General features: G+C 38.7%; 1 protein-coding gene across 1 annotated transcript; it reads left to right on the top strand.

The window, feature by feature from the left end:
• Nucleotides 1–26,079, top strand: ino80da (INO80 complex subunit Da). Its single transcript, NM_001423326.1, is given in 11 exon segments — nt 1–215; nt 4,052–4,298; nt 6,091–6,366; nt 6,843–7,318; nt 8,408–8,510; nt 9,103–9,327; nt 12,386–12,495; nt 12,957–13,090; nt 13,362–13,576; nt 15,209–15,366; nt 15,578–26,079. Coding segments are annotated over 10 exon segments (2,769 nt in total). The 5' UTR covers nt 1–215; nt 4,052–4,080; the 3' UTR covers nt 16,432–26,079.
• Nucleotides 26,080–26,157: the final 78 nt, after the last annotated feature.

The following is a 26,157-nucleotide window of genomic DNA, read 5'->3' as shown; positions in this document are numbered from 1 at the left end:
CCGCCGAGCACTGAACTCTAAACCCCCGCAGATCTGTTTCAATGAGAGCAGAAGACAACATAATATCGAAAGTACATTAGTGGATGCTTTATCGCTTCACCACCTCAGCAGGGAACAGTATTCAGTAGCATAAGGAATTCCGATGAATACTCGGTGCAGTTGATGATCTGTGGCGTTTAAACAGCGAGACCCCGTAGAGGCTGAACCCACTGCTGGTAAGCGGACTCGATTACTGCTCTAGCGGACTCGTGAGCGTGCTGACCCCTCAACTGCTCGACTCGAGCTCCGAGGCTTAGCTGCTATTGTAGGCCAGTGTTTGCATCGCTTTAGAACGTATTTTGGTTCGCTGTATCGTGTTGCGGAAGCAATTCTATAATAGAGTGATCCTGCATTATTTTAAAATAATTTACATGTATATTATTTGTAAATAGGATTAGTTTAAACGACTATTAAACCTCCATCGGCTGCAGCGCCCCGCTCTTTCGGCCTGATTTGACAGGCCTCATCCGCCATCACTCATAGCAACATTTGCAGCGATTAGTTTACACAAACTTTACGTATTTCATTCATTATTTAAATAACAAATGTAAAGCTTGTATAAGCTTATAATTCTATTTTTGCCATTTCCAAACTAAATCTAGCGCAGGATCATGTCAGTGTTTCGGTTTCCTGGGTTTGTTTTTAGCATCCTAGCTAACGAGAGAAATATCAAAATAATGTGCGATTTTGACAGCCAGGGGCGCAAACTACATTTAAACATAATAATAATAGAGCTTTGCTCTAGCACAGGCATATGTATTCAAGTACTATTCGATTGTTTGGGTTTAGGAGTTTTATAAGCATATCGTTTTGATGACAGCGATGTTTATTTAACAAAATCGATCATTTGTTGTTGTACGAGCTTGATGGAAAGATCATACCAGTATAGTAACGTTAATGATATCCACATTAACATTTTAATTCGCTAATTGACGATATAAGATCGTTTAGACACGTACCATTGTAACTTATGTCCGCGTTTTCCTCAATTACTTTGAATTATCATAAATATGACATGATGCACACAAATATTCAACATTCTGTTTCATATATTTAAACTATTTACAAATCAAAGTACGTTTTGCTACCCCATTCATTATTCATTATTCATATTTCTGTCCTGTTTTAATTGGTCGTCTCATGGCTAAATATTTCCAGTCTACCAAATGCAGGGTGAATGATCCTGTCAGTCATAATACAGTTATGTGATATGATGGCTCCGTCACATTATTTGGTTTTTTATCCTTGTACTGCGGTCATAGGTTAACGACAAAGATCTCTTGAACTAGCTGGGACTCTGGGTTGCCTTTTAGTTCAAACATTAAACAGAGATGCTCTATTGTACACCGTCAGTGTTTCAGTGCCGGATCATGTGTAATAGACAGGGAATTATGTAATATTGACAAGCTTTGTGTTGTAGTAGGTGGTCAGTGTATGAGTCTGTTTACATGACAGGCAAAAATGTTAAATAATTGTATGCTATTTGACTGTCTGTTTACAAGACAGCAGCATTCTGGGGACTGAAAATTCATCATTTTTAGAACTGGTTTCAAAGTGCAAGTTTTTGAAATCCCCGCTATTGTGGTTTCTGTGTAAACACGCAATCTGGGAATCTATGAAAACAATCAGCATGCGTGTGCATAGTTTGTGTTAAGCCCAATTTATAATTTATCCATCAAGTGACTGCCAAACTTTAATGTGTAAACTCCCTGCCATTGTGAGTAGGGTGGTCCAAAGTTTTGACTTCGGTTCCAATCTGTGCTGAAACTTTAAAAACATCCATTTCCTGCTAACATTTGAGAGACAAGAAAAGACTGTGATTAGCCATGAAGTTCATCAGTTCACCACTCTTCAAACACTGATATTCGGAAACTTGAGCATTTCAAAGTCAAGTAGATCAGTGGATCTATCAGCAGGTTGCTCGTATATCAGCTAATTGACAGATCAGCTGATTGACGCGACATTAAAATGCTTCAGTATCCCTGTATCTGTTTTGTGCATTCTTATACTACGTGTCAAGCGTGAGTGATTTACATCAGACCATGCAAAGATGCAACTAGAGATCCTGTGGCAAATGAGGTGGCGCGGATGATGTGATTCGCATGTATGAAACGCCGCAAATTGAGCGTTTTGCACGATTCACAGGCTTAACACGTTTCATGCGAATGGATCAAGTTAGAAAATCTGAACTTCAGCAGACATTAGCGCTGCGTTAACCAGTCAGGAGCATTTTCTTGTAGGGGCGTGCTTTTGACGTAGTGCCTGTTGTTGGTGTCCCGAGGGGAAGTCCTCTTGCCGACAACGGACAACAGTTGATCAAACTCGGCTCGGCTCAGTCGGAAGCCTCCATCATCCAGGTACAGTTTCTGGAGGAGTTGATGAGTTCACAGAGCTGGATGCACCTCAGAATGGATCTAGTGGACTCTGACACGGCACCAAATGAATCGACACTGTTTTTCAGCCTTCATAAAGCACAGCTACTCACAATAAAATCCATGTTAGCCAATTAGCAATAAAGCTAAGTCATCGGGCAGACAGAAGCCATGCCCATGACGCGATTCCGCATCTCTTGTAAAGGGGATTTGACTCACGAATGAAGCAAGTAAACTCAAATGTTCACGCTTCTATTTACAAACGAATATCGCGATTTATCCGCGTGTGCCGCTTCTGGTGTGAACACATCATTTGAGCGCCACCTGCTGTTAGGAACTACCCTAGAGTTCGTCTGCTGTTAGCAAGCCTAGAGCGCCATCTGCTGTTAGAATCTAGCCTAGAGCGTCGTCTGCTGTTAAAAACTAGCCTACTGCGATGTTTGCTGTTAGAAACTAGCCTAGAGCACCATCTGCTGTTAGAAACTAGCCTAGCATGCTGTCTGCTGTTTCAAACTAGCCTAGAGCCCATTTGCTTTAAAAACTAGCCTAGAGAACACTCTGCTGTTATAAATTAGCCTAGAGTGTCGTCTTCTGTTATAAACTAGTTTAGAGCACCATCTGCTGTTAGGAACTAGCCTAGAGCGCCTTATGCTGTTAAACACGAGCCTAGAGCGCCGTCTGTTGTTAAAACTAGCCTAGAGAGCCGTCTGCTGTTAAAAACTAGCCTATAGCGCTGTCTGCTGTTAGAAACTAGCCTAGAGCGCCGTTTGCTGTTAGAATCTAGCCTAGAGCACCGTCTGCTGATAGAATCTAGCCTAGAGCACCATCTGCTGTTAGAATCTAACCTAAAGTGCCATCTGCTGTTAGAAACTAACCTAGAGCGCCGTCTGCTGTTAGAATCTAGCCTAGAGCGCCGTCTGCTGTTAGAATCTAGCCTAGAGCACCGTCTGCTGTTAGAATCTAGCCTAGAGCGCCATCTGCTGTTAGAAACTAACCTAGAGCGCCGTCTGCTGTTGGAATCTAGCCTAGAGCGCCATCTGCTGTTGGAAACTAACCTAGAGCGCCGTCTGCTGTTGGAATCTAGCCTAGAGCGCCATCTGCTGTTGGAAACTAACCTAGAGTGCCGTCTGCTGATAGAATCTAGCCTAGAGCACCATCTGCTGTTAGAATCTAACCTAAAGTGCCATCTGCTGTTAGAAACTAACCTAGAGCGCCGTCTGCTGTTAGAATCTAGCCTAGAGCGCCGTCTGCTGTTAGAATCTAGCCTAGAGCGCCGTCTGCTGTTGGAATCTAGCCTAGAGCGCCATCTGCTGTTAGAAACTAACCTAGAGCGCCGTCTGCTGTTGGAATCTAGCCTAGAGCGCCATCTGCTGTTGGAAACTAACCTAGAGCGCCGTCTGCTGTTAGACACTCTTCTCTGAATCTATTTAAAAGAGTAGTAATGCATTTAGAAAAGCACAGAATTGATGCAGAACAGATTGTTGAGCAAAGCTCTTTAATACAATGTTTTTGCAGATATCTGTTACCCCTGGGGTATTTCGGGCTTGACTTTATATGTGACTTTTTAATTATGGAAGAGAAAAACATTTAGCTTTTGTGAACGTAGTTTAACATCCACTTTTTTGTGTGTGTCTGTTCAGCTGATGTTCTCAGGGACCAGAGTCACGTGATGTACGAAGGTAAACACATCCATTTCTCAGAGGTGGATAATAAGCCGCTGTGCTCCTACAGCCCCAAACTCTGTAAGCAGCGCAGACTGAACGGATACGCCTTCTGCATCCGCCATGTTCTGGAGGACAAAACGGCCCCGTTTAAGCAGTGCGAATATGTGGCCAAGTACAACAGTCAGCGATGCACAAACCCCATCCCCAAAGCAGAGGAGCGAAGGTAAGACCAGAGCCTTACCTGTGGCAAAATCACTGTAATGCACAGGCCTGCATGGTTTATTGACATTTACATTTAGTCATTTAGCAGACGCTTTTATCCAAAGCGACTTACAAATGAGGACAAGGAAGCAATTTACACTATTTACACAATTTAAACTTTAAGAGCAACAATGAATAAGTGCTGTAGGCAAGTTTCAGGTATGTAAAGAAAGTGTAAGAAGCAAAACATTAGTAATTTTTTTTGTAGTAGTTAGTGGAGGAGTCAGAGAGGGAATAGCAGATTAAGAAGGAAAGTGGAGACTAAATAGTTGAGTTTTTAGTCGTTTCTTGAAGACAGCGAGTGACTCTGCTGTTCTGATGCAGTTAGGGAGTTCATTCCACCAACTGGGCAGATTGAACGCGAGAGTTCGGGAAAGTGATTTCTTCCCTCTTTGGGATGGAACCACGAGGCGACGTTCATTCACAGAACGCAAGTTTCTGGAGGACACATACATCTGCAGAAGTGAGAGCAGATAAGAAGGAGCAAAGCCAGAAGTCGCTTTGTAAGCAAACATCAGAGCTTTGAATTTGATGCAAGCAGCAACTGGCAGCCAGTGCAAACGGAAGAGCAGCGGAGTGACATGTGCTCTTTTAGGTTCATTAAGGACCACTCGTGCTGCTGCGTTCTGAAGCAGCTGAAGAGGTTCGTTAGCTGGAAGCCCGGCTAGTAGAGAGGTGCAATAGTCCAGTCTGGATAGAACAAGAGCTTGAACAAGGAGTTGAGCTGCATGTTTTGAGCTGTATTGATGTTTAAGTTGTTTAGTAGTATGATCAAATCAGTAGTTCAGGCTTCAGACTGTCATTTCAGTGTCATGTACTGCTAGGGCTGAACGATAAACCAGGTCCTCCAGGATTTATCGTTTATATTTCCAGTAGCTTGTTGAATCTCTGCCACAAAGGATTAAGGCAGTTCTGAAGGCAATAGCGGGTCCAACCTATTACTAATAAGTTGTTCATAATAAAGTGGCTGGTGAGTGCATAGGCTATATACATAACAATAAACACAAATTCAGTGACAAAATGCAACAAGATGTCGAAAACTTAAAATAAAATAAAAATTAAATAAGTCAGTTTATTAATGTATAATGTTATTATTATTAGCAGTATTATTTATTATATGCATATTTATATAAATATTTTTTATTAAAAATAGCATGTGTATTTGACCACACTTGGTTATTATTGTTCATTTATTCGTTTGCTGGAAATTAAAACTGAATTTAGAAATAGTTTTGAAACAAATCTTCGCGCTTAACAAACTAAATTAATTATGTATATGGATGTTTGTTGAGTACAACACGTTTCCCTATCCACGAGAGTGAAAGTAAAGAATCTCATTCTCGCGCTGTAGATGCTCTATTTAACTGTTTTCTCTCTAGTGAAGCGTTCAGTTTTTCTACTTGCAAAGTACACCATGTAAATCGCAAATGCAAATTGTTTAAATTATTTGTTTTTGACTATTAAAACTATTTGCCTTAGTAATGTTGGTAAAATAAAATAAAGTGGTTAAATAAAAAAAAATCCTAATATTGCTAAATGTATAGTGAAAAATATTCAATAATTATCAATATTGAATGATATGAAACATGATATCATGATCTTTTTTTTTTTTTGCAATATCGCCCAGCCCTAGTGTAAGCTAATTATATAGGTAAATAACCTTCAACACACATTTGAATCATACGTAAACATATTTGTGCCCTAGAACAAGTGTATGATTGTGGCTTAACACTTTTGGTTGGCTTTTTTTGCAGATACTGTAACAGTCACCTACAAGTGCTGGGCTTTATCCCAAAGAAGGAGCGCAAGAAGAAGCAGGATGGTCTGGAGGAGGTCCGCAGCCGCGCTCATGTGGAGTCGGTGGCTTTGAACATCACGGTTCCCTCTCTGGCTCTGCGGGACACAAACGGCCTGCCCGCGTCCCCGCCCTGCTCCCGCCTAACCCCCATGCCCCTGCTGGACTCCGACCTCCTCGACCCCTTCGCCTTTTATGAGGAGGACTCGGATGTGGAGGAGAGCCTGCTGCAGAGGTAGGCCCGTCACCATATCTATTTTTGTTGTACGATATTTTACACCAAAATATATTGCGTCATTTTAAGACTTTTTTTATGCCACTCATTATATAATGCCACAAAGACAATATAATAGCAATAGTTCACTCTTTTCAAAGAACACATCATATTCAGAATATGAATCAGAATATGAAAATGCATATCCTAAATAAATAAATAATACATTTTAACAATAACGTGCAAGATAAAGAGTAACAGAGGCTGCGATATCTGCTGCCAGATCTATTTTCAGTTGTCAGACACCCACATGAAAATATACTATAGTTATTTACAGTAAATACTGAATTGTTTTTTTTAATCATACTGACACCTCCAATAGAGATAGAGATGTTGTGCAATCAGCTAAAATGATGCTGGAATTAGTTTGTTTGTGGTTTTAATTGAGTGAGGTCATGTCCATGTGTGATAAGTCGATATATTGATTGTTGTGACAGGCCTGCACAGAGGAGCTCCAGCAAGAGGAAAGCGTCCAGCACTCCTGTGATCGGCCTGAGAGTCACCGCACGCGACCTGGAGCCAGACATCGAGCACTTTAGCGCCGTCACTGAATCCTGCACACTTCCCAGCTCCCCTCCACCACCTCCACCTTCTCCACCCCAGCCCTCCCAGCACACAGAGCGGCCCACATATGCCCCGCTCGGGACAGTACAGACTCTGCTATGCAAGCCGGCTCCACCTGAGAGCGCGTCGTCTGTCCCGCTCCCGCCGGCTGGGCTCCAGAATCAGCCTGTGATCTGGAGACCTGCATCCCCTCGGCCGCTGTCTGCTCATGACTGCCCGCAGCCTCGCTCTGTGGCCCTGCGCCCCGCCGCCTTCACTGCGCCCCCTGTCTGCCTGCTCAGGCTACAGCATCTGGTGCAGCTCTATGCGAACAGACAGCGGGAGCATGGAGACCTGTTCCCACATCTCGGTATGAGCTTTTCAACAAAACAAACTGCAGTAGCTAGCGTTTTTTACAGATGTGTCTTGACAAAAAACACAAAATACATATACACGGTAGGGTTGTCCCGATACCATTAATTTATGTTACGATACTATACCAGCTGAAGTATCGGGATACCAATAGTATTGCAATACTGTAATTCATAATTTAAATTCATGAAATAAACAACATTTTCAAAAATACTATATTTTATGTAATAATGGGCCTACTTAAATTGAATTATTGATTCCCTCATTATTGAAAAAAGTATTTGCATGTCACTTCATCTAAAATGTATTTGTCCTTTTTGTTTATTTTGTAGATAACTGATCAACAAAAATACATTAAAATAAAGATACAAATGACACCAAATTAAATTTGTTACAAAAAGAGCATTTTATCAACCAAATTAGGCTTTATGAAGTGGTCAAAAAAAGCTTCAATGTTTCCTGTATCTATTTTTTTTTCAGTCTTATCACGTAAGAATCAAGATTGTCACAGTTGTTGTAGTTACAAAATCCTATTGACAGGAGCAGAAATGAACTGATTCAGATTCCAACTGAAGCGTCAGAAAACGTGCGTTTTTTTACCTATACTTTGGTTAATATGGTGGTTCTGATTGGTTCAGTATGTATACGTTAAGTGCTTGTGACTGTTATTACAATTCGAGTACAACCAGAGTACCTGGGGAATACCCACACAGACATAGGGAGAACATGCAAACTCCGCGCAATGAGTACCGACTTGTTCATCCTTGGGAAGGATAGAGTGCGGAGTCTTTCAAAAAAGATCTGATAGGCTAGCTAATGATTAGCGATAATGATCAGCTGCAGACGATCATATCGCATGCTCTTCTCAAAATTAGTTTGCGAAACTTCCCAATGAGAAAGAAGCCTTTATTGGGCTAGAAAACATACTTATTTCGCTCACTTGGCTTTGAAGGGAATTAGAAATTACTCCTCAACTTTTTTTCTTTATTGACCCGGTTGTGGTATTGCTCAGATGACACTTCAAACAGACACGGGGGCTGTTTTGATATCTGATATTTTGTGTGTGATTGTGTGTGTGTGTGTGTAGGTTTAGACTGGTCTGAAGACAGTGCAGATGATGAAGACACAGAGGAGCTTGTTCCTTTATTGCCTCAGGCCTGGAGACTTCAGGAAAGAAGCCCCCATCAAAGGTTATTTTCACCAATTTCTATTTAATGGATAGATTTTTTTCAACACTTAATAATAGTTTTAAGATCTCATTTCTAATAACTGATTTATTTTCTCTTTGTCAGGATGAAAGCACATAATATTAGACTAGATATTCTTCAAGACACTAGTTTTCAGCTTAAAGTGACATTTAAAGGCTTCACTAGGGTAATTAGGGTAAAGTTAGGGTAATTAGGCAAGTCATTGTATAACAGTGGTTTGATCTGGAGACAATCCAACACTAATATTGCTGAAGGGGGCTAAAAATATTGACCTTAAAATGGCTTTAAAACTATTAAAAACTGCTTTTATTCTAGCCGAAATAAAACTAATCAGACTTTCTCCAAAAGAACAAATATTAGAGGAAACACTGTGAAAAACTCCTGAATCTGTTCAACATCATTTGGGAAATTTTATAAAACTAATAAATATTGACAGGAGGGTGAATAGATGCTAGAGAATAAATCTCGTTAATTCTATATATTTTTTACAGTATATATCCAGTTATTAATATAACAGTGTGCATGTCATTACTCCGTCTGATTAATAGATTTTATTTGTGTGTGTGTTTTTCAGCTCCTCCAGTGACAAGCCTCTGTCCCGGCGGGCCCGACTGGCTCAGCTCTGCTCGTACCTGCAGGAGAGATATAAACACCTGTGCCGACGGGACCGAGCCGCCAGCCGGCACAGCAGATACCGTTACGCCTTCCGGAAAGCACTGCTACATGCTGCTAGCAAAGACCCCGACTGCACGGCACAGCTCATTCAGAAACTCAGCAGGAGCTCGCAGACCTCCAGCTGGTGCGTTTGCTGTCCATTCTTATGTTTTGATTTTTATACAGTTTTATTTCTTTATCAAATATTTCCCAAATGATGTTGAACAGATTCAGGAGTTGTTTACAGTATTTCCTCTAATATTTGTTCTTCTGGAGAAAGTCTGTTTTGTTTTATTTCGGCTAGAATAAAATCAGTTCTCAATAGTTTTAAAGCCATTTTAAGCTCAATATTATTAGCCCCCTTAAGCTATGTTAGTTTTGGATTGTCTCCAGAACAAACCACTGTTATACAATAATTTGCCTAATTACCCTAACTTTACCCTGATTACCCTTGTGAAGCCTTAAAGACCGAGACAGCCGCCCGCGGCTAAAAATAAGTATTGTTCTTAAATGTTTATTAACTTTTGATCTTCTGATCCGATCCGTACAATTCAAGGATTGGCATAAAGAAGAGAGTCTCAGCTTTTCGTCGCTGTAAAACATTACATTCACAGACCTTCAGAGGCTGCGGAATTAGTGCAGCCTCATCACATTTTGACAACGCTGATTTGACAAAGAAATGCTCGTGGCTTGTGTCTCCGGACAAACCAGACATAATACACTGATGCATTGTCCCTCCTCCATGCCCAGATTGGTTCAAACTCGCTCTCTCTCAACCAATAAGCATAGGTTTCACTTTGTGGACCAGCAATCAGCTATTTAAACAACCCAAAATAAGAGATAGACTGTACATTTACGCACGGCTAAATAAAACGCAAAAAAAGTTTTGCATGAAATAATTCTTATACTAAGTACTTTTGCATGCACAACACATTGTGTGACATGACAAAACATGACAAACATGACAAAACAGTGACACAGCAAAGACAAAGTGCTGGTCTTGCTGTTTTCAAAGGACGCAAATGACGGTGTGGCTGTTTGTCTGCGATGCAAAAGTTGAGGAGCAGCAGGGTCAACACCATATGCTGGCACAAAAAACCTAAGGATGTTCCATATTGAATCTAGTTTAGTTATGTAACTATTTATAGTGTTGTAAATATTTATATCTATTTCTTTTACTGAGGATTTGCACCATGTTTATTTGGACTTTGACGCATTATTTCTTATTTTCTTATTTTTATTTGTTCATTGTAAGTGGTGGTTTTTATGGTAACTGAAAATTTATTATTTGAATAAAGTCAAACTTGCTTCAGTGTTCTGTTATTTTGTAACAATCTTTCTTTTTAATTCATTCCCAGAACTTCTGGGCATATTTATTGTCAGTAAATGAATACATTAGTTCTTTTCCCACTAGAAAACGCCTTAGAATAACATTGAAATAACTTGCTCAGGGAAAGGTGGATGTTGACAAAATTTATTTTGGAAGTATAAAACATCATAGCATGTATTTCTAAAGAAAAAACAAACTTCTTAAGGTTTTGTTTGTAATAATTAGAAAATGACACTTTTTAAAAAAAACATTTTTCTTAAAATTCTGGAATATTTTCTTTCTGTTCGTATGTTTTTGGACCAAAAAAGTTTTAAATAATATTCAGGAAGGCTCATAATTCTGACTTCAACTGACTTCAACTGTATCTCAGGCCCATAGCCAGGGGGTGTTCGGGTGGTTCGGAAAGACTCACCCCTCACAGGTCCAGAATTAGTCCCATACATGAGCTCATTTGTCCTATTTTGACTGCTATGTCATCACAAATAGTGAAAATAACTCCTCGAAAAAGGTTTTAAGGCTAACTGGAACTCTGTTGGCAGTGTGACTTCAGCTAATCAGTTTTGGCCGGTGCTAACAATTATTTTTCATGAGTCCGATATCCAGCTGTGCAAGACAACATACAATCTGATGTCAGTGAAGGTATCTTTCGCTACTGTACTGCTTTTAAATGGAGAAAACATTTTACAAGTAACTTTTATTCTAAGTCTTGGACCTTATTCCTAAAACAAAAAATGACCAATAAAAAGGTGTGAAGCACCAAAAGCGGCCCATATTAAGGGTGCGTTCACACCTGTGAATCGATTCAGTTGTTCTGAAATAGAGATTACAGTTGTTACATTGTTGCTCTTTGCTCTTGGAGCGGTTCACTTTCACACCGCAAAGTTTCTAATCGGACCAAAAGAGCTAAAACAAGTCACGTGAGTAAACTCTCCTCACATTGGTCAGAGTGTCAGGGTTTATTTTGCAGAGTCCCGCTCAGCTGTCAGGGGGAGGTGGTGGTTTGGTGGTGATTGACAAGATTCACGCGACGTGTCTGAAGAGCGAGGAGAGATGCGGTGGAGAGGGGTGAGATGGGTGCGCGACTTTGCCTATTTGAGGGCCAGGAGGAAGACGCGAGATTACCAGAAGATAATCATTCGTTTGCGGTCACCCGGAGACTCGCGAAACTTCCCGCCATACTCATAATTCTCTCTTTATATAGCCGTATGCCTATTACATATCCATAAAACACTGGGATATAACTGCGCTCGGATCGTATTGATTTCTCACTGCAATCGATCCGCTCCAGAGTTTGTTTCAATCGAGCCGAGACCACCTCATTCAAGCGATCTCGGAGCGATTGATTTGGCGCGGATCAGAGAGCGATTGGTGGTTTCACATATGCCAAACGAACCGCACTAACGGGTTCCCAAACAAAAGTGTAGGTGTGAAAGCACCCTAAAATTCACCTGAATACTATTTTGGTTGTTGTTGTTTCCATGAATTTTCAAATGTACTTTTTTACAAGAAAGGCTAGAAAAATGATGAAGCTCAAAATTGTTATTAATATAATTAAAATAGTGCTTAAAATGTCACTAAAAATATTTCATTCTCAAAATTAAATTAGAAAATTTGTGGTATAGCTAAGAAAGGTCCACTTTTTGAGAAAAAAAGAACCACCCCTTTCACCAGGCTGACTACGGGCCTGTATCTGATGTTTCCCTTTGCTTTATTTCTAGTTTTCTCCATGTTTTTGACTAAATATCACTCTAGTCTCATGTACAGCACTTAGGTCAGTCTTGTGGCTGTTTTTAAACATGCTTTATAAATAAATGAACTTGATTATCTGTTTTAATATGATTGTGTTCGCATCAATAAATTTTGTTTTGTTCAGTTCAAGGTCTGCAGCTCCACACAAGTATGAAAGGACAGCGTGTACGGGAAGCACTAAGGGTCAGAGCTGCAGCAACACAGCGCTGCCATTCTCACGCCACTGTTTTCAGCGTATCCTTTTGAACAAGCGCAGCTACGAAAATAAAATGAAGAGAGCACTTTTCAGTTTTTATGCATTTATTAGGTGTGGGCTTGAGTAATGTGTTAGTGTTTGTTTTGTTCTATAAAGATCTGACGGTAGTAGCATATGATATTCAGACATGACTGCTTGAATACGTCCCCTTGAGGCACAGAATTTTCAGATTTGTCATGCACCATGGGAGAAAAAAGCAAAAGCATTTAACTTCTGTGTGTTGGTTTTTAAGAATGAATACTAGAAATTAATACTACTTCCCTTTTATTTTCGGACTGTTTTGACTTTGTATAAAGCAAAAGCAGTGGTACAGTGTCAGTGTGAACACCTATGTGCTGCTCTCAGATGTGTCTGTCATATGTCAGATGTGTCTTTGTGTGTCACTGCTGTGTTAGTGTGTGTGTGTGTGTGTTATGTTCTTGACAGCGTGTCTGCACAGATATCCTACTGAATCGCTCTCAGCAGCTGTTCTCCAGCTGTACGGCACGGTTTGCAGACGGACAGCAGTGCTCAGTCCCTGTGTTCGACATCACTCACCAAACACCTCTCTGTGACGAACATGCCAAGAAAATGGTGAGAAACCTCAGAATTAAACAGAAGACCTCTCAATAGTCAAAAAATAAATGAACTTGTAAAAATGTATATGTTTGAAAGTAGAAATGACCTGTTAAACTTCATTATTTTGTGCTCTGAACAACAACCGCCAACATAACAATGTTAATATTCTTTATAAGCACTTCAAAAGTTGTATTTTTGCATGCTCATTATCACAATATACTGAATTATGAAACATTTTATATTATGAAATAATGGTTTTACTCATTTTATCAAATGTGTGTGACAGGATAATTTCCTGCGTGGAGACGGCCACAGACGCAGTCAGCAGCAGCAGCAGCGACGTCCACGAAAGAAGACCAAGCCACCCGCGCTGACCAAGAAACACAAGAAGAAGAGAAGACGAGGTCCACGCAGACCACAGAAGCCCATTCCTCCAGCTGTGCCACAGGGCAATTTACTGATGCCCTCGCTTTCACTGCCCACTCACCACGCTCACGTCAGGTGACCACCATACACTCCAACACATAACAGTCAGATTTTCTTTATTTGATTTGATTTTTAAATTTAATTAATTATTTTTTTTAAGTATTATGTAAATATTTTTTTTAATTTAAAAAACATTCAATTTTTTGTAGTAAAATTGTTTTGTAATAATATTTTTATTTTTCATATTTATATATATATATATATTTAAATTTTTTATATATATAGTTTTTATTAAAAAACATGAAATATTTTATATTTATATACTTATTTTTATTGTCTTTTATTCATTTCTTTAAATATAAAAATAATATTTATTTAATTTTTATGTTTTTTATTTTATTGTTTATATTTTTATATTAATTTTATTGTTTATTTTTTAAAAAAATTATATTATTGTTTATATTTTTGTTTAAAAAAAAATATATATATATAATTTTCTTTTTTTTTTTTAAATATATATATATATATTTAAAAAACATTTATTTTTTATTTTATTATTTTTTTTTATCTTATTGTTTATATTTTTAGATTATTGTTTATATATTTTTTTAGATTTTTGTTTTATTATCATAAAAAAAAAAAAAAAAATATATATATATATATATATATATATATATATATATATATATATATATATATATATATATATATATATATAATTTAAAAACCATTACATTTTTTGTTTTTATATATTATTTTGTATTTTATATAATTAATTATTAGATTTTTATAAATAATAAGAAATATATATATATATTATTTATTTTTTTATTTCATTGTTTGTATTTTTTATTTTATTATAATTATTAAATTTTAAGCAAATATTTTTTGAAAAGTGTTTTTTGTTTTATTATTTGTATTTATTTATATATTTTTATTATTTATTTATTTATTTTTAATAAGATTTTTATTTGATTTTTTTTTTTTTTTTCATTTTATTTTTAAAAAATGCAGATAATTCTAGCCTGAGATCAGGACAAGCACAGAGCTTGATTAAGTGTCTGAACAGTTCAGGCAGTATAACTATGACCCAATAAGCTTGAATTTCTATAGAGGCAAATAATTTTTAGTTGCATTAGTAGCCATGTGGCCTGTTGGAAATCAAGTAAAAAGTGCTTAATTTTGAAATTTAATAAAAAATTATAACAATGGAAACATATTTGCCATGTGCATCAAAAAAATCTATCTATTTTAACAGATCATGTAACAAAATATGGAAAATAACAAAATAATAACAAAATTTGTGTTATGGGACACATTAATGGGCAGAGCAGCATTTCCAGCACATTGTCGTATATCCAGAACATCTGAAATGTTGTATTGCAGATTGTAAAAGGCCTCAGCCCTCCATCAGTCCATCATCACAGCGCTTTAGTATTATTCTTCTATTATTATTCCCTCTGTCTTGAGCATCTGTCTGCGCCCCCATCTCACGCATCTCTCTTATAAGAGAAGAACAAACACCACAGTGGCAAATCTCAACACATCAGCTACATTTACCTGATCAATATTTATACAAGTTTATCAGGAAGTGATGATTTTGTTCTCTTTTGTTTCTCTTTGTATGGAAACGCTGCTTTATTCGCACATGTTTTACTTCAGTTTAGCGCAGTTTCTGCTTGTGTTCACTGTCTGTTGCTCTTGCAGGAGTCCGTCAACTCCTGAACTCAGTGCAGACGAGCTTCCTGACGACATCGCAAATGAAATGCCCGACATTCCCAACGATCTCGAGCTCAATCAGGAAGATTTCTCTGACGTGCTGCCCAGATTACCCGATGATCTTCAGGACTTTGACCTTTTTGAGGGTACGCTCACCTCATTAGTTGGCTTGTTTGCACTTTGTCTGTGCTTAAGAACTCGCTGATCACTTAAATGTTAGCAGACATTTTTAATCTTTCAGTACCAATCTCGATACTATTGTCAACTCTAATGCTTGGGTATATCCTGATTTTCCTTAAATGGCGCCTTTGAGCTGTCTTGTTTGCACTTTGCCTGAGCTGTCTTTTGTGGATGCAGGTAAGAATGGAGAGTTGCTGCCCACAACAGAAGAGGCTGAAGAGCTGGTCAGAGCCCTGCAGGCCATGGGCTCGTACCCCGACTCGCTGGTGTGCTTGTCCTCAATAGGAGAGCTGACGCAGGCAGATGGGGTGGACCACCGCACCATGGCCACCGTGTTCTCGGGATCAGGAGTCACACCCGCCGGCATCGGAGACCTGCTGAACGGTAGAATCACATCTGAAACTTTCCCCAATCTAGACCTCCTCCACGCCCAAACAGACCACCATTTCCCATCATCCCCTTCTCCTCAGCCCACTCAAAGCAGCGCGTCCTCCACAAGTCCCAGTAGTGGGCTAACAGAACGAACGTTTCCTCGAGCACCCAAACCGGACTCCTCTCCGCCAGGTAGTCATTACAGCAGCGAGCACGTGCCATCGCCCTACAGGGATCACATCTCACCCCCACACGGTGCCTCTTTTCAGACCGACCCGCCTCTGCTTCTGGAGGTGCCTTTGAGTGGAGCACCAGGACCTCCGCGCACCTCCTGGAATAACCTTCCTCTTTCACTTACAGACCCGGCGCAATTCGGCAACTTGCTCACTGCAGAAACGCACCTACTTTCCACGGCTTTGTCCACCCCGCCATCTACATCCCATTGCTCCGCAATCCTGCAGCCTTCCTCATCCTCACCCTCCTCAAGGGAGCCCAAACTACAGCTCCCACAATTCAGCGCAGCCTTCGGACACCAATTGGCTTCCCACAGCGGGATCCCCAAAGACCTGCAGCCCAGCCATAGCTCCACAGCGCCACCTACAGGCTTTAGCATTACTAGCGCCACTGCCGCCACTCCACCGTTCCCTCAGAGCAACTGAGTCTCGGTAGAAACCCATCCCATCTCATGTTTTTGAGGAACACTAAACTTTATATAGAGTTCAAACAGTTACCATTATTTATCGATTCAGCCGATCAGTTTAAGCTTAGCTTAGCATAGATCATTGAATCAGATTAGACCATTAGCATCTCCTTCAAAAAGAGTTTCGATTATTTTTCTGTTTAAAGCTCTCCTGTACTTGTTTACTAAGACAGATGGAGCAATGATGCAGTGCTGTTTTCTAGTTACCTAGCCTATTTTCAGGTGCTATGTAATACTATTGCGCTGCTGCAGCCATGGTGCGGCAGCAGAGTTCCTTGATTATTACGCCAGAATGAGAGTAGAGCTCCTATCCATATCGACCTAGAAAATAGCTACTTTTTATTGCCCATCTGTCTTAATACATGACGTAACTACAGAAGATTTGAGCTTTTAAATTGGACAAATATCGAAACACTAATGCTAATGGTCTAATCTGATTCAATGATTTATGCTAAGCTAAGCTAAAAGTGTTCCTACCAAACCCAGAGCTGCACTGAATGGATTAAATAATGGTGAAACTCCACAGTTTAACTCAAGGGGAGCTGTATAAAGAGCATAAAGGTGTAGTGTTCCTTTAAGGGGATAGTTCACTCAGAATGGAAACTCATCATTTACTCAACCTTACGACTAGAGAAGTTTTAGATGTTCACACTCTGCTCTTCACCATGAAATGAAAAACACATAAGGTCTGTCAAACTCCAAAGATCTCATTTGTGCATGTTTAATCTGAGAGGTGACACGTCTGGCATATTTGCCTGTTTATTTGCACACAACTTTTGACATCTTCAAGGATTAAAGTGAGTAATGACCTGTTCAGAATGCAATGGTGCGAAAATTAAGTGCGCATTATTTTGATCGCATGGCTGTAATTGTGTCTGGTTAGAGCGACGCAAGCATTTGCACACTGTCGTTATGACAGATGTTGATTTATGAAGAGGTGTTTTAATCTCTCGCACTGAAAGCTAAACAGGTCGACCCTATATTTTGCACTTTCGCTCACCGAGCTAACAGCCCAGAGCTGTTACATAAAACGGAGGAATAGGAAGAATCCACAGCCAGTTCTCTTGTGTCTCTATGAAATATGAAGATGCTCTTTCACTTGTATTTTTCTGTGGGTGTCAGTAATGGAAGTTGCACTGCAATTCTGAGCCAAAAACAACTTTGAGAGTAAAAATGTTGAGCAGTTGAGATTTATTTTGAGTGTTATTTACCAGTTGACCTGACGTTTAATTTTACCATATGAATTCCAACACTGTATTACTTCTAATAATGCCATATAGTTTAGCGCAAAGCTTTAGGTGACCAGATATCACAAATAAGACAAGTGACATGTATTTTTAGATGTTTTAATAATGTTGTTCTGCTGATATAACACTGATTTAGCAATTATTTGAGAAGGGATTTCTGAATTCAGAAAGTACTGCATTGTTTTTTTCATCATACCTTTTAATATTAATAATTTCACCTTGCTAAAATTATAGTAAACTACTTTTTTTTGGTCACAGATGCCAGATTGCACAGATCCTGGCCTCAGTAATGTAATTATTATAAAAATACACTGTTTTGTCCGGTATACTTGAACATATGCTGTTATTGATTGGTCTGTTTTATGTACTGGTACTCTGCAATGAAATACAGAACAAAACATGTTTTTATAAGTCAGGACACTAAAAATAGAGCTGAAATATAGTGTGTCTGGTCACTCAAAGCGAGACTGTAATCTTCTGAAGAGTATACCGAGTCTTAAAATAACCCAGTTTATAGTAAAAACATCTCTGGGCTTTGAGCTTATGCGTGCATTTAAAAATGCAACATTATAATAAAAGCTGCAAGCAGCAATGAAAGGGACCTCGGTGTAAATAATAATTTAAGCTGATACATATAAAAAACCTGAGAAAATTACAGATTTCTGCCAAACTTCTTCCTGTCAGCAGGTGGCGCTATGACTGTGACTCAATATTGGCATGTAGATGTGTTCAGGAAAGGAATTTAATCAACCATGTAAAGTTTCAGGCTGATCAGACATTGTGTGGTTAAGTTATAAGGACTTCCTTTTCCATGGCAAAACACTGAGGTTTGTCATGCGGCCTGTACGCCTTTCTGCGAAAACTCTAGATCCTTACAATATATCATCGCTAGAGCTTTCAGATAACACCAGCCAAATTTGGTGCTGATACGATAAAATTTGTTGGAGAAGTTACTTACAGTATAAAACATGTCAATTCCTGTTGCCAGCAGGTGGCGCTACAACTGTAACTGGATATTGGCATGTAAACGTGTTCAGGTCAGGACTGTTATCAAACGTGTGAATTTTAAGGTAGATCGGATAATGCATGGCTGATTTGTAACAACTTCCTGTTTCATGGCAAATCATCAAAGGTTGTGAGGCCGCCATGGACATGCCCTTTGACGAAAACTCTAGATCTTCGCAATTTAACATCGCCAAGGCCTTTAGATGATGATACTTAATTTTGGTGTTGATCGGATGAAATCCCTTGGAGGAGTTCGTTGAAATGCAACTCCTGGAAATGGCAAAAACGCCACTTTTTTCGGTGGAGGAAGTTAAAAATATCTGACTTCCTTTTGGGTTTGAGATTTCGGTCCAAGAGACTTTTTTTTTTTTTTGTAGGTATTGGCATGTTTAACGTGTGTCAATTTTCGTACGTGAATAGTAACTCCGGGGCCAGTCCCTCAAAAATGCATTAGTGGCGATGTCGAGTCAATTTGCCACGCCCACTTCCATAACCTACAACAAACGTAAATTTCGCAACTTCTTGGGCGTGTGCAAAGTTTCGTGAGTTTTCGGGCATGTTTGAACCCTCAAAATCGCAATTCATTTCAGAGAAGCAGAAGAATAAACAGAGCAATTCCAAAAGGGCCTACGCACCGTTTCTCTGCTCGGCCTCTAATAAAGAATATTTGATTTTATTTTAAATAGTCAAACATATTTTCTTAGCTAACAGGAGTTCTGACAGGTGTAACAGAATGTTTTAGGCTCTTGCTGACTGTGCTTTTCCATTAACACCCACCTGAAATTGCATTTACCCTTAAATATTTTAATTTAGACAAACCTAATTCATAGCTAGGATTCCATCCAACTACTTTAATACACATTTGGATTGTCACGTTAAAGAATGCTTAATGTAAACAACACGTGCAAACATTTTGAAAATGTGCATTAAAAAACACATGCGGACAACTGAGTAGGATAAACGTTATACAGTAAGAACAAATGTGCATGCACGCTGATGTTAATGCATTTAGTGACGAGATGCATTAATGCAGTTAATGCGGCAGATGTTTCCAGCTTTGTAAAAGATCTGAACTGTCTGGAAATCTCACGCCTCTAAAAGCCACCATTGCATTTCGTCTTCGGAGGTGCAACTTATTTATTAGAGGAGAAAAAACAGAGTGGCAAATCCCAACAGTGCATCAAACTGCACTACTCTCAACAATATTTAAGCAAGGTTATCAGGAAGTGAAGATTTTGTTCTCTCTTGTTTCTAATTGGATGGAAATGCTGCTTTATTCGCAAATGTTTTAGGCAATATTCCAGTTCTGAAGGCCTGCTTGTCTTAAATGTCAATATGTTCTTAACACATGCCTGTCGCTCGAATTAGGACTTGAAATATGGTGCACAAATCATAAGGAACATGATGCTTTTTTGTCACATTTTGAGTTTGACAGATCCTTTATATGCATATAGAAGAGCAGCGTGAACATTCTTTAAAACATCTCCTTCGGGTTCTTCATAAATAAGTCAAAGGTTTAATGGGGTTATTTTTTTGGGTGAACTAAATCCTCTGTTTCTGACATCACAGACCAGCCGCAGATTAGATTTAATACACACATCTCTGCTGTCCGTCAACAGTGTCTATCCTCTGTTTGTTGTTTGAGTGACCCGAGTTGTTTTCAATGCTTTTCCACCCAATGGTGCTAGGTGATGGAGCCGGTGCTTAGTTTGGCTTAAAGTCCACTTTAAATCTAAATGTACAATGTGTATTTTGCTAGCGCACATTGTTATTCTTATGCTGTGTTCACACCAGACGCAGAACGTACCAATAAATGCCGTGATAATTTTGAGTTTACTCACTTCACAATAGACGTGGATTTGCGACATGGGCAGGGCTTCTGTCTGCCCGGTGAATCTAGCTTTGTTGTCAAATGGCTAACATTGATTTTATTGAGAGTAGCTGTGCTTTATGTGCTTTAGGAAGGCTGAAAAACACCGTAGATTCGTCCGGCGCCATGTCTCAGTCCATTAGATCCTTTCAGAGGTGCACCAGCGAGTTCTGAGTTCATCAACTCCTCCAGAAACTGTAAATGGATGATGGAGGCTTTCAGCGGTGCTTCAGATTGAGCCGAGCCCAGTTTGATAGGTGAACAGATGTTAATAGAATAGATGAATAGATTCAATCGTTGTCATGTGTTGACAAGAGGGTTTTCTCTTGGGACACCAACAACAGGCGCTACGTCACAATCACACCCCTACAAGAGCAAGCTCCTGATTGGTTAACGCATCAAACTAATGCAAACAAATTAAATTGTCTCATTTGCGAAAATCGTGGCACAGGATGTCTATCACATCTTTGCATTGACTTAACATGTAAATCACTCGCACTTGACGCTTCATCCATGTCTGGTGTGAACGCAGCATTGAGGTGAATAAGGAACCCGTGCAAATTAATCCATTGGAAAAAAAACAGTTTTGGTAATCTTCAATGAAAATCTGAGCATTTGTTTCTGCGTTTGGCTATTATCATAAGTTTGCGCTATAGGGAATGGTGTGCAAAAGAAAGCCCCACCCCCTACTCAATATTCAGTTTCAATTGGAAGCACTTCAACATGCTGAATTATAAGTCTCAGACACTTCCAGTTCAAGTGGACTTTAAGAGCCAACCTGTGTTTTTACATACAGATTTTAGAGCCAAATAAAGATCTTCTAAATTTACTACATTCCCTGTTACCACTCATAGGGTCAAAACGATTGATTTTGGCATTAAAGGGACAGTTCACCCTAAAATGAAAATTGTGTGATCATTTACTCACCCTTGACTCCTTTTAAAACTAGTTTGAGGTTTTATTTTTGGTTCTGTTAAGCACAACAGAAGATATTTTGAAGAATGATTGAAACCACCTGTGTAACCATTAACATCCATAGTAGAAAAAAAACATACTATGAAAGTCAATGGTTTCCACCAACCTCTAGCATATCATCTTCTGTCTTTAGCAGCAGAAATAAATAAATTAACAAACACAAACTGGTTTGGAACAAATAAATCGTGCATAATTTTCATTTTGGGGCAAATTGTGCCTTTTAAAGTGTCATTTTAGCTCAATTTTAGGAATTTACATGAGGAATTTGTTCAGAAACTGTGATCAGATCACCTTAGATAAGTGACCATCTATAAATGAACAACCTTACATGGTCTTTATTAGGCATAACCCCTGAAACATCTCCAGCACAGCCCTCAGTTTATGTGTGAATCCATAGTTCGGCTTGTAATTAGGACACAAATGTTGTATTACAGAAGCACACCAATCATTCATGGGTTTATTTGTTGCTCCGTGTACCCAGCCTGGACTGCTCATGTCATAAGGTTAACTAAAGCAATAATACCCCCAGCAGAGCAACCCATGCCAGTCTTCAGGTGTGGCTCAATCCCAGCATCCTCTACTTTTAATTCACAGCTCAACTGTTTGATTGACAGCAAAGATTGAATCAACACTGACATGGAACTCATTCAGCGAAGAGCAACACAGAACAATAGCAACACTCTCTGCCAAATACATGGGTTATGATGTTTGTTCTTCATGGTGCTTAATCAGTTTGGGGTCTTTATAATGCAAGAGCCCTTGGCGGCGAGAGTACAGATGGAGGGTTTAGAGTAGAACCCTGCGTTTCAGATATTTGGTGCAATTTCTTTGGAGAACGGTTCGTGCAACCTGATGGTTCTTCTCCAGACTTCCACAGGAGTGTCAGGTTCAAACTCAGCCATTTGTTTTTTTTAGCCACCGTCAGTCAGCCTTACGCCACGCGGGACCAACGTTCCCTCACAGATCTCATTATGTTATGACCATAAAACCAAGGTTGTTTTCGGTAGATATTATTAGACGCTGAACGATTATCTCGTATATTGTCGAGTATTAAATCTATTTATAGAATAGAGAACTCTGTAGCATGGGGTTTTTATGGGTTGAATTGAGTGGCGAAAGATGTTTGCGAAGCTAACATGCGTGGTGGAACTGAAGCGTTTCGTGGCGTGCTGTTTGGTAGTTTTAATGGCTATCAAAACGATCGTGATGACGACTCATTTTTATTGGTTTGATGTTGTGTATCTGTGTCATTTATTCAGACGAAGAGACTGTGATCGTGTGCAACAGTATTTTTGATAGCTATTAAAAAGAGTCAGTGGCCGTCGAAGGACTTCAAATCATGACCCTTATGCACACTTAGTCTGATCACGCTAGTCTAAATAATAGTTAAACAACGGATCTCAGTCATGAAAGCCCAGGAGAATTAAATTTTGTTTACTGCTACATCCACGAACCGGCTGCATCGAATGGAAGTTCATAAAACTGTGGTCGTTGATGCACTTTAATTTGTAAAACGAATAAATTGTGACTTTGAATTAGTTTAAAGGGGTTCTCTTATCCATGCACTTTGAAATGTTTATGCTTTATAATGCCTACCGATGTTGTAATCAAAGTAAAGCGATGTTCGCACAAAGAATGATCAATATAATAATTATAGCGGTAACTATATTTGGTCCTCACCAGCAGACCATAACGATCTATTTTTTCTTGTTTATTCTTTTTTTTTCTATTGATGTGCTTCATTTCTAGTGAAACTGACCAGTGAATCCCGCTCGTGTAATTGGTTTAATCAAACAGTGAATGTTGCGATCGCAGTCAGCAAATAGCTATACTTTTAATTTTATACATCAATTTACATAAATTGCGTAGCTTCCATGTCAATATTTTTATTCCCTTCCATGCTATTAACCTTATTCTGCAATGCGGAAGTGCACTCGTTTTTACGATTTACCTATGGGAGAAATAACTAGGAATATTAGAAGGCAGAAATGGTTGACGACTTGATGCCAATACATTAAGTGTGTATATGACTATACATAAAAATAGAATATAATAATAAAAGTTGAACATCAAGCAGCATAACGAGCTGTTTTAACGTCTAACAATCAATGGAAGTGAGGCAAAATAGATTCCGATGGCTGCGCCTGCTCATACGGGAAGAGTAAGGTTCACTAAACCAATTGTTTACTAGATGGTCATTGTCTTTAAATGATCTTTAAAAGATCTTTTAACATCAGACAAAGATGCTCCACGAAGTCGCAACCTGTAGCCCTTTATATTGCGATGGTTTCTGACTGTCTATTTTTTTAAAACAATATCTTACGGCAATTCGTAACTTTTTAATTTAATGGGTAATTCGTCTGAATTTGTACAATCTCATTCATACAAATTAGTACGATTTGTTCATCAGACCATAACAATCAATTTATTTTTGTTTTTTTGTTTTATTTTTTATTTTCATTGATGTGCTTTGGTTCTAGTGAATCTGACCAGTGAATCCCGCTCGTGTAAATGATCTAATTAAACAGTGAATGCTGCAATCGCAGTCAGTGCATAGCTATACTTAATACCTGAGGTACTTTTAATTTTATACATCAATTTGCATAAATTGCATAGCTTCCGTGTCAATATTGATAATTCCCTCCAGTGCTATTAACCTTATTTTGCAATGCGCAAGTGCGTTTTTTTTACAATTGTTTTAAAACTGCGTAACCTAAGGGAAAAATGACTAGTAATAATACGGCAGAAAATTGTCTAACGATTTACTTTACGAAGTGAAGTAGACTAGAAGCCGAATAGATTCCGATGGCTGCGCCTGCTCATACGTGAAGAATAATGTCAATAACCAATTGTTTATTAGATAGTCATTATCTTTAAATAATCTTTGAAAAGATCATCAAATACAGATGCTCCACTAAGTCTGAGCCTTTTATATTTCAGTGTTTTCAGACTGAAAGTTTTTTGTAAACGCTATCTCATGGTAATTCATAACTTTTTTTAGTTTAGATGTCAATTTGTATGATCTCATTCGTACAAATTAGTGCGATTTGCTTATCCCCCATTGACGGTTGGGTTTAGACGTGGGGTGCCACGCCTACTTTTAAAAATCGTACAACTGAACTCGAATTATATAAATAATAATAATACATTTTTATAACATGCTTTTCTTAGACCCGAAGCGCTTACAAAACAGTAAAAAACAACAAAGCACATTAAAACAGTAAGGAATACAGTAAACAACAAAATTTGAACGAATTAGCCACTAAACTAGCAAAACGTAAAATAGATATGTTGAGATTAAGCTGGATAAATGTGGAAGTTTGATTAATAAATGCTACGCCAGTATTAGCTCATGTTAGTACATTAACTTATGGATGTTTTATCGATATCTTAACGGCAATTCGTAACTTTGATTTACTGGCTTATTCGTATGAATTTGTAGGATCTCATTCGTACTAATTATTTTGATTTGCTTATCCCCCATTGACGATTAGGTTTAGGGGTGGGGTTTGTAAAATGTAAAATGGTTATGTTTCCTCGTGGGATCAGGCCGTTTTTTTCTTTTTACCATGTATTAGCTGGGGAAAAAAATCGTTCTGAAAGTAATCCCAACATTATCGTTTTTCTGCATCGTTATCGTTATAATAGTGATCTGAACTCTGCTAGTTGATGTTTTTATCGTTAACTTTATAGTTATCGTACTTTGTGTAAACGTGTCTTAAATTGAGGTGCAAGCTAAAAAGGCTCTGCCCTCTTTTGAAAAGGGGGCGGAGAACAGCAGCTCATTTGCATTTAAAGAGAAACCTTAAAAGCAGTATATATTTTTACATCATCCCAGTGGTGAACGTATTCTCAAAAATAAATAATCGTCAACATTAACAGAACACTTTCATTTTTTTAATAAATAAAAGACTTTCTGCTGGGGTTTCGTGATTGAGATCTGGATCATGTCTACAGGCCATTACTTCAGGTTTTGAAGCATTCTCAATGAAGTGAAAGTCATTTTTGTGGTCATCACCTTTAAAGCTGCTGCACGTTCTCCTCTTCTCCTGATATTTCCGAACAGGAGCCGTCGTTGGTTACTTCTCCCACCGTTGTTCATCAGCTGAAATGTTGTGTGCGGTCCATGTTTTTTTTGTACTGTGTTACTACTGTGTGCTGTGTGAAGGCCAGGCAGTCCGCTGCACAGAGAAAAGAACCCCCCCCCCCCCTGACAGAAGCGCTTGCACTGCGTTCAGATGGCTGACTGATTCCTGTACTCACTGAATGTACTGTAGAACTGTTTTTACAACTCATAGGATAATCTAGTCACCTTTTGTTATCGGTCTTTAATTTGTCTAAGGTATTTTTTTGTATACAAAGTTTACATTTTTATGTATATTTTTCTCGTGTAAAAATATGATGTAATATGTGTATAAACATCGTATGTAATATCTGTATATAGAGTGAGAAATTTTGATCTTGTTTTTTTTTTTTTTTTGGATGTAAGAATTAAAATTGTGTGAATTTGCTCGCTCGCTGTGGGTTTAGTCACTGGTTTAGCCGATCCTGAAAACGTTCAGAGGTGAACTTTAGCACAGATTTATTG

This window comes from Danio rerio, chromosome 9, assembly GCF_052040795.2.
Source record: "Danio rerio strain M-AB ecotype USA chromosome 9, GRCz13ab, whole genome shotgun sequence".
NCBI classification, from domain to species: Eukaryota; Metazoa; Chordata; class Actinopteri; order Cypriniformes; family Danionidae; genus Danio; species Danio rerio.
The sequence above is the reverse complement of the archived record's forward strand: the minus strand, read 5'-3'. Positions and strand labels throughout refer to the sequence as shown.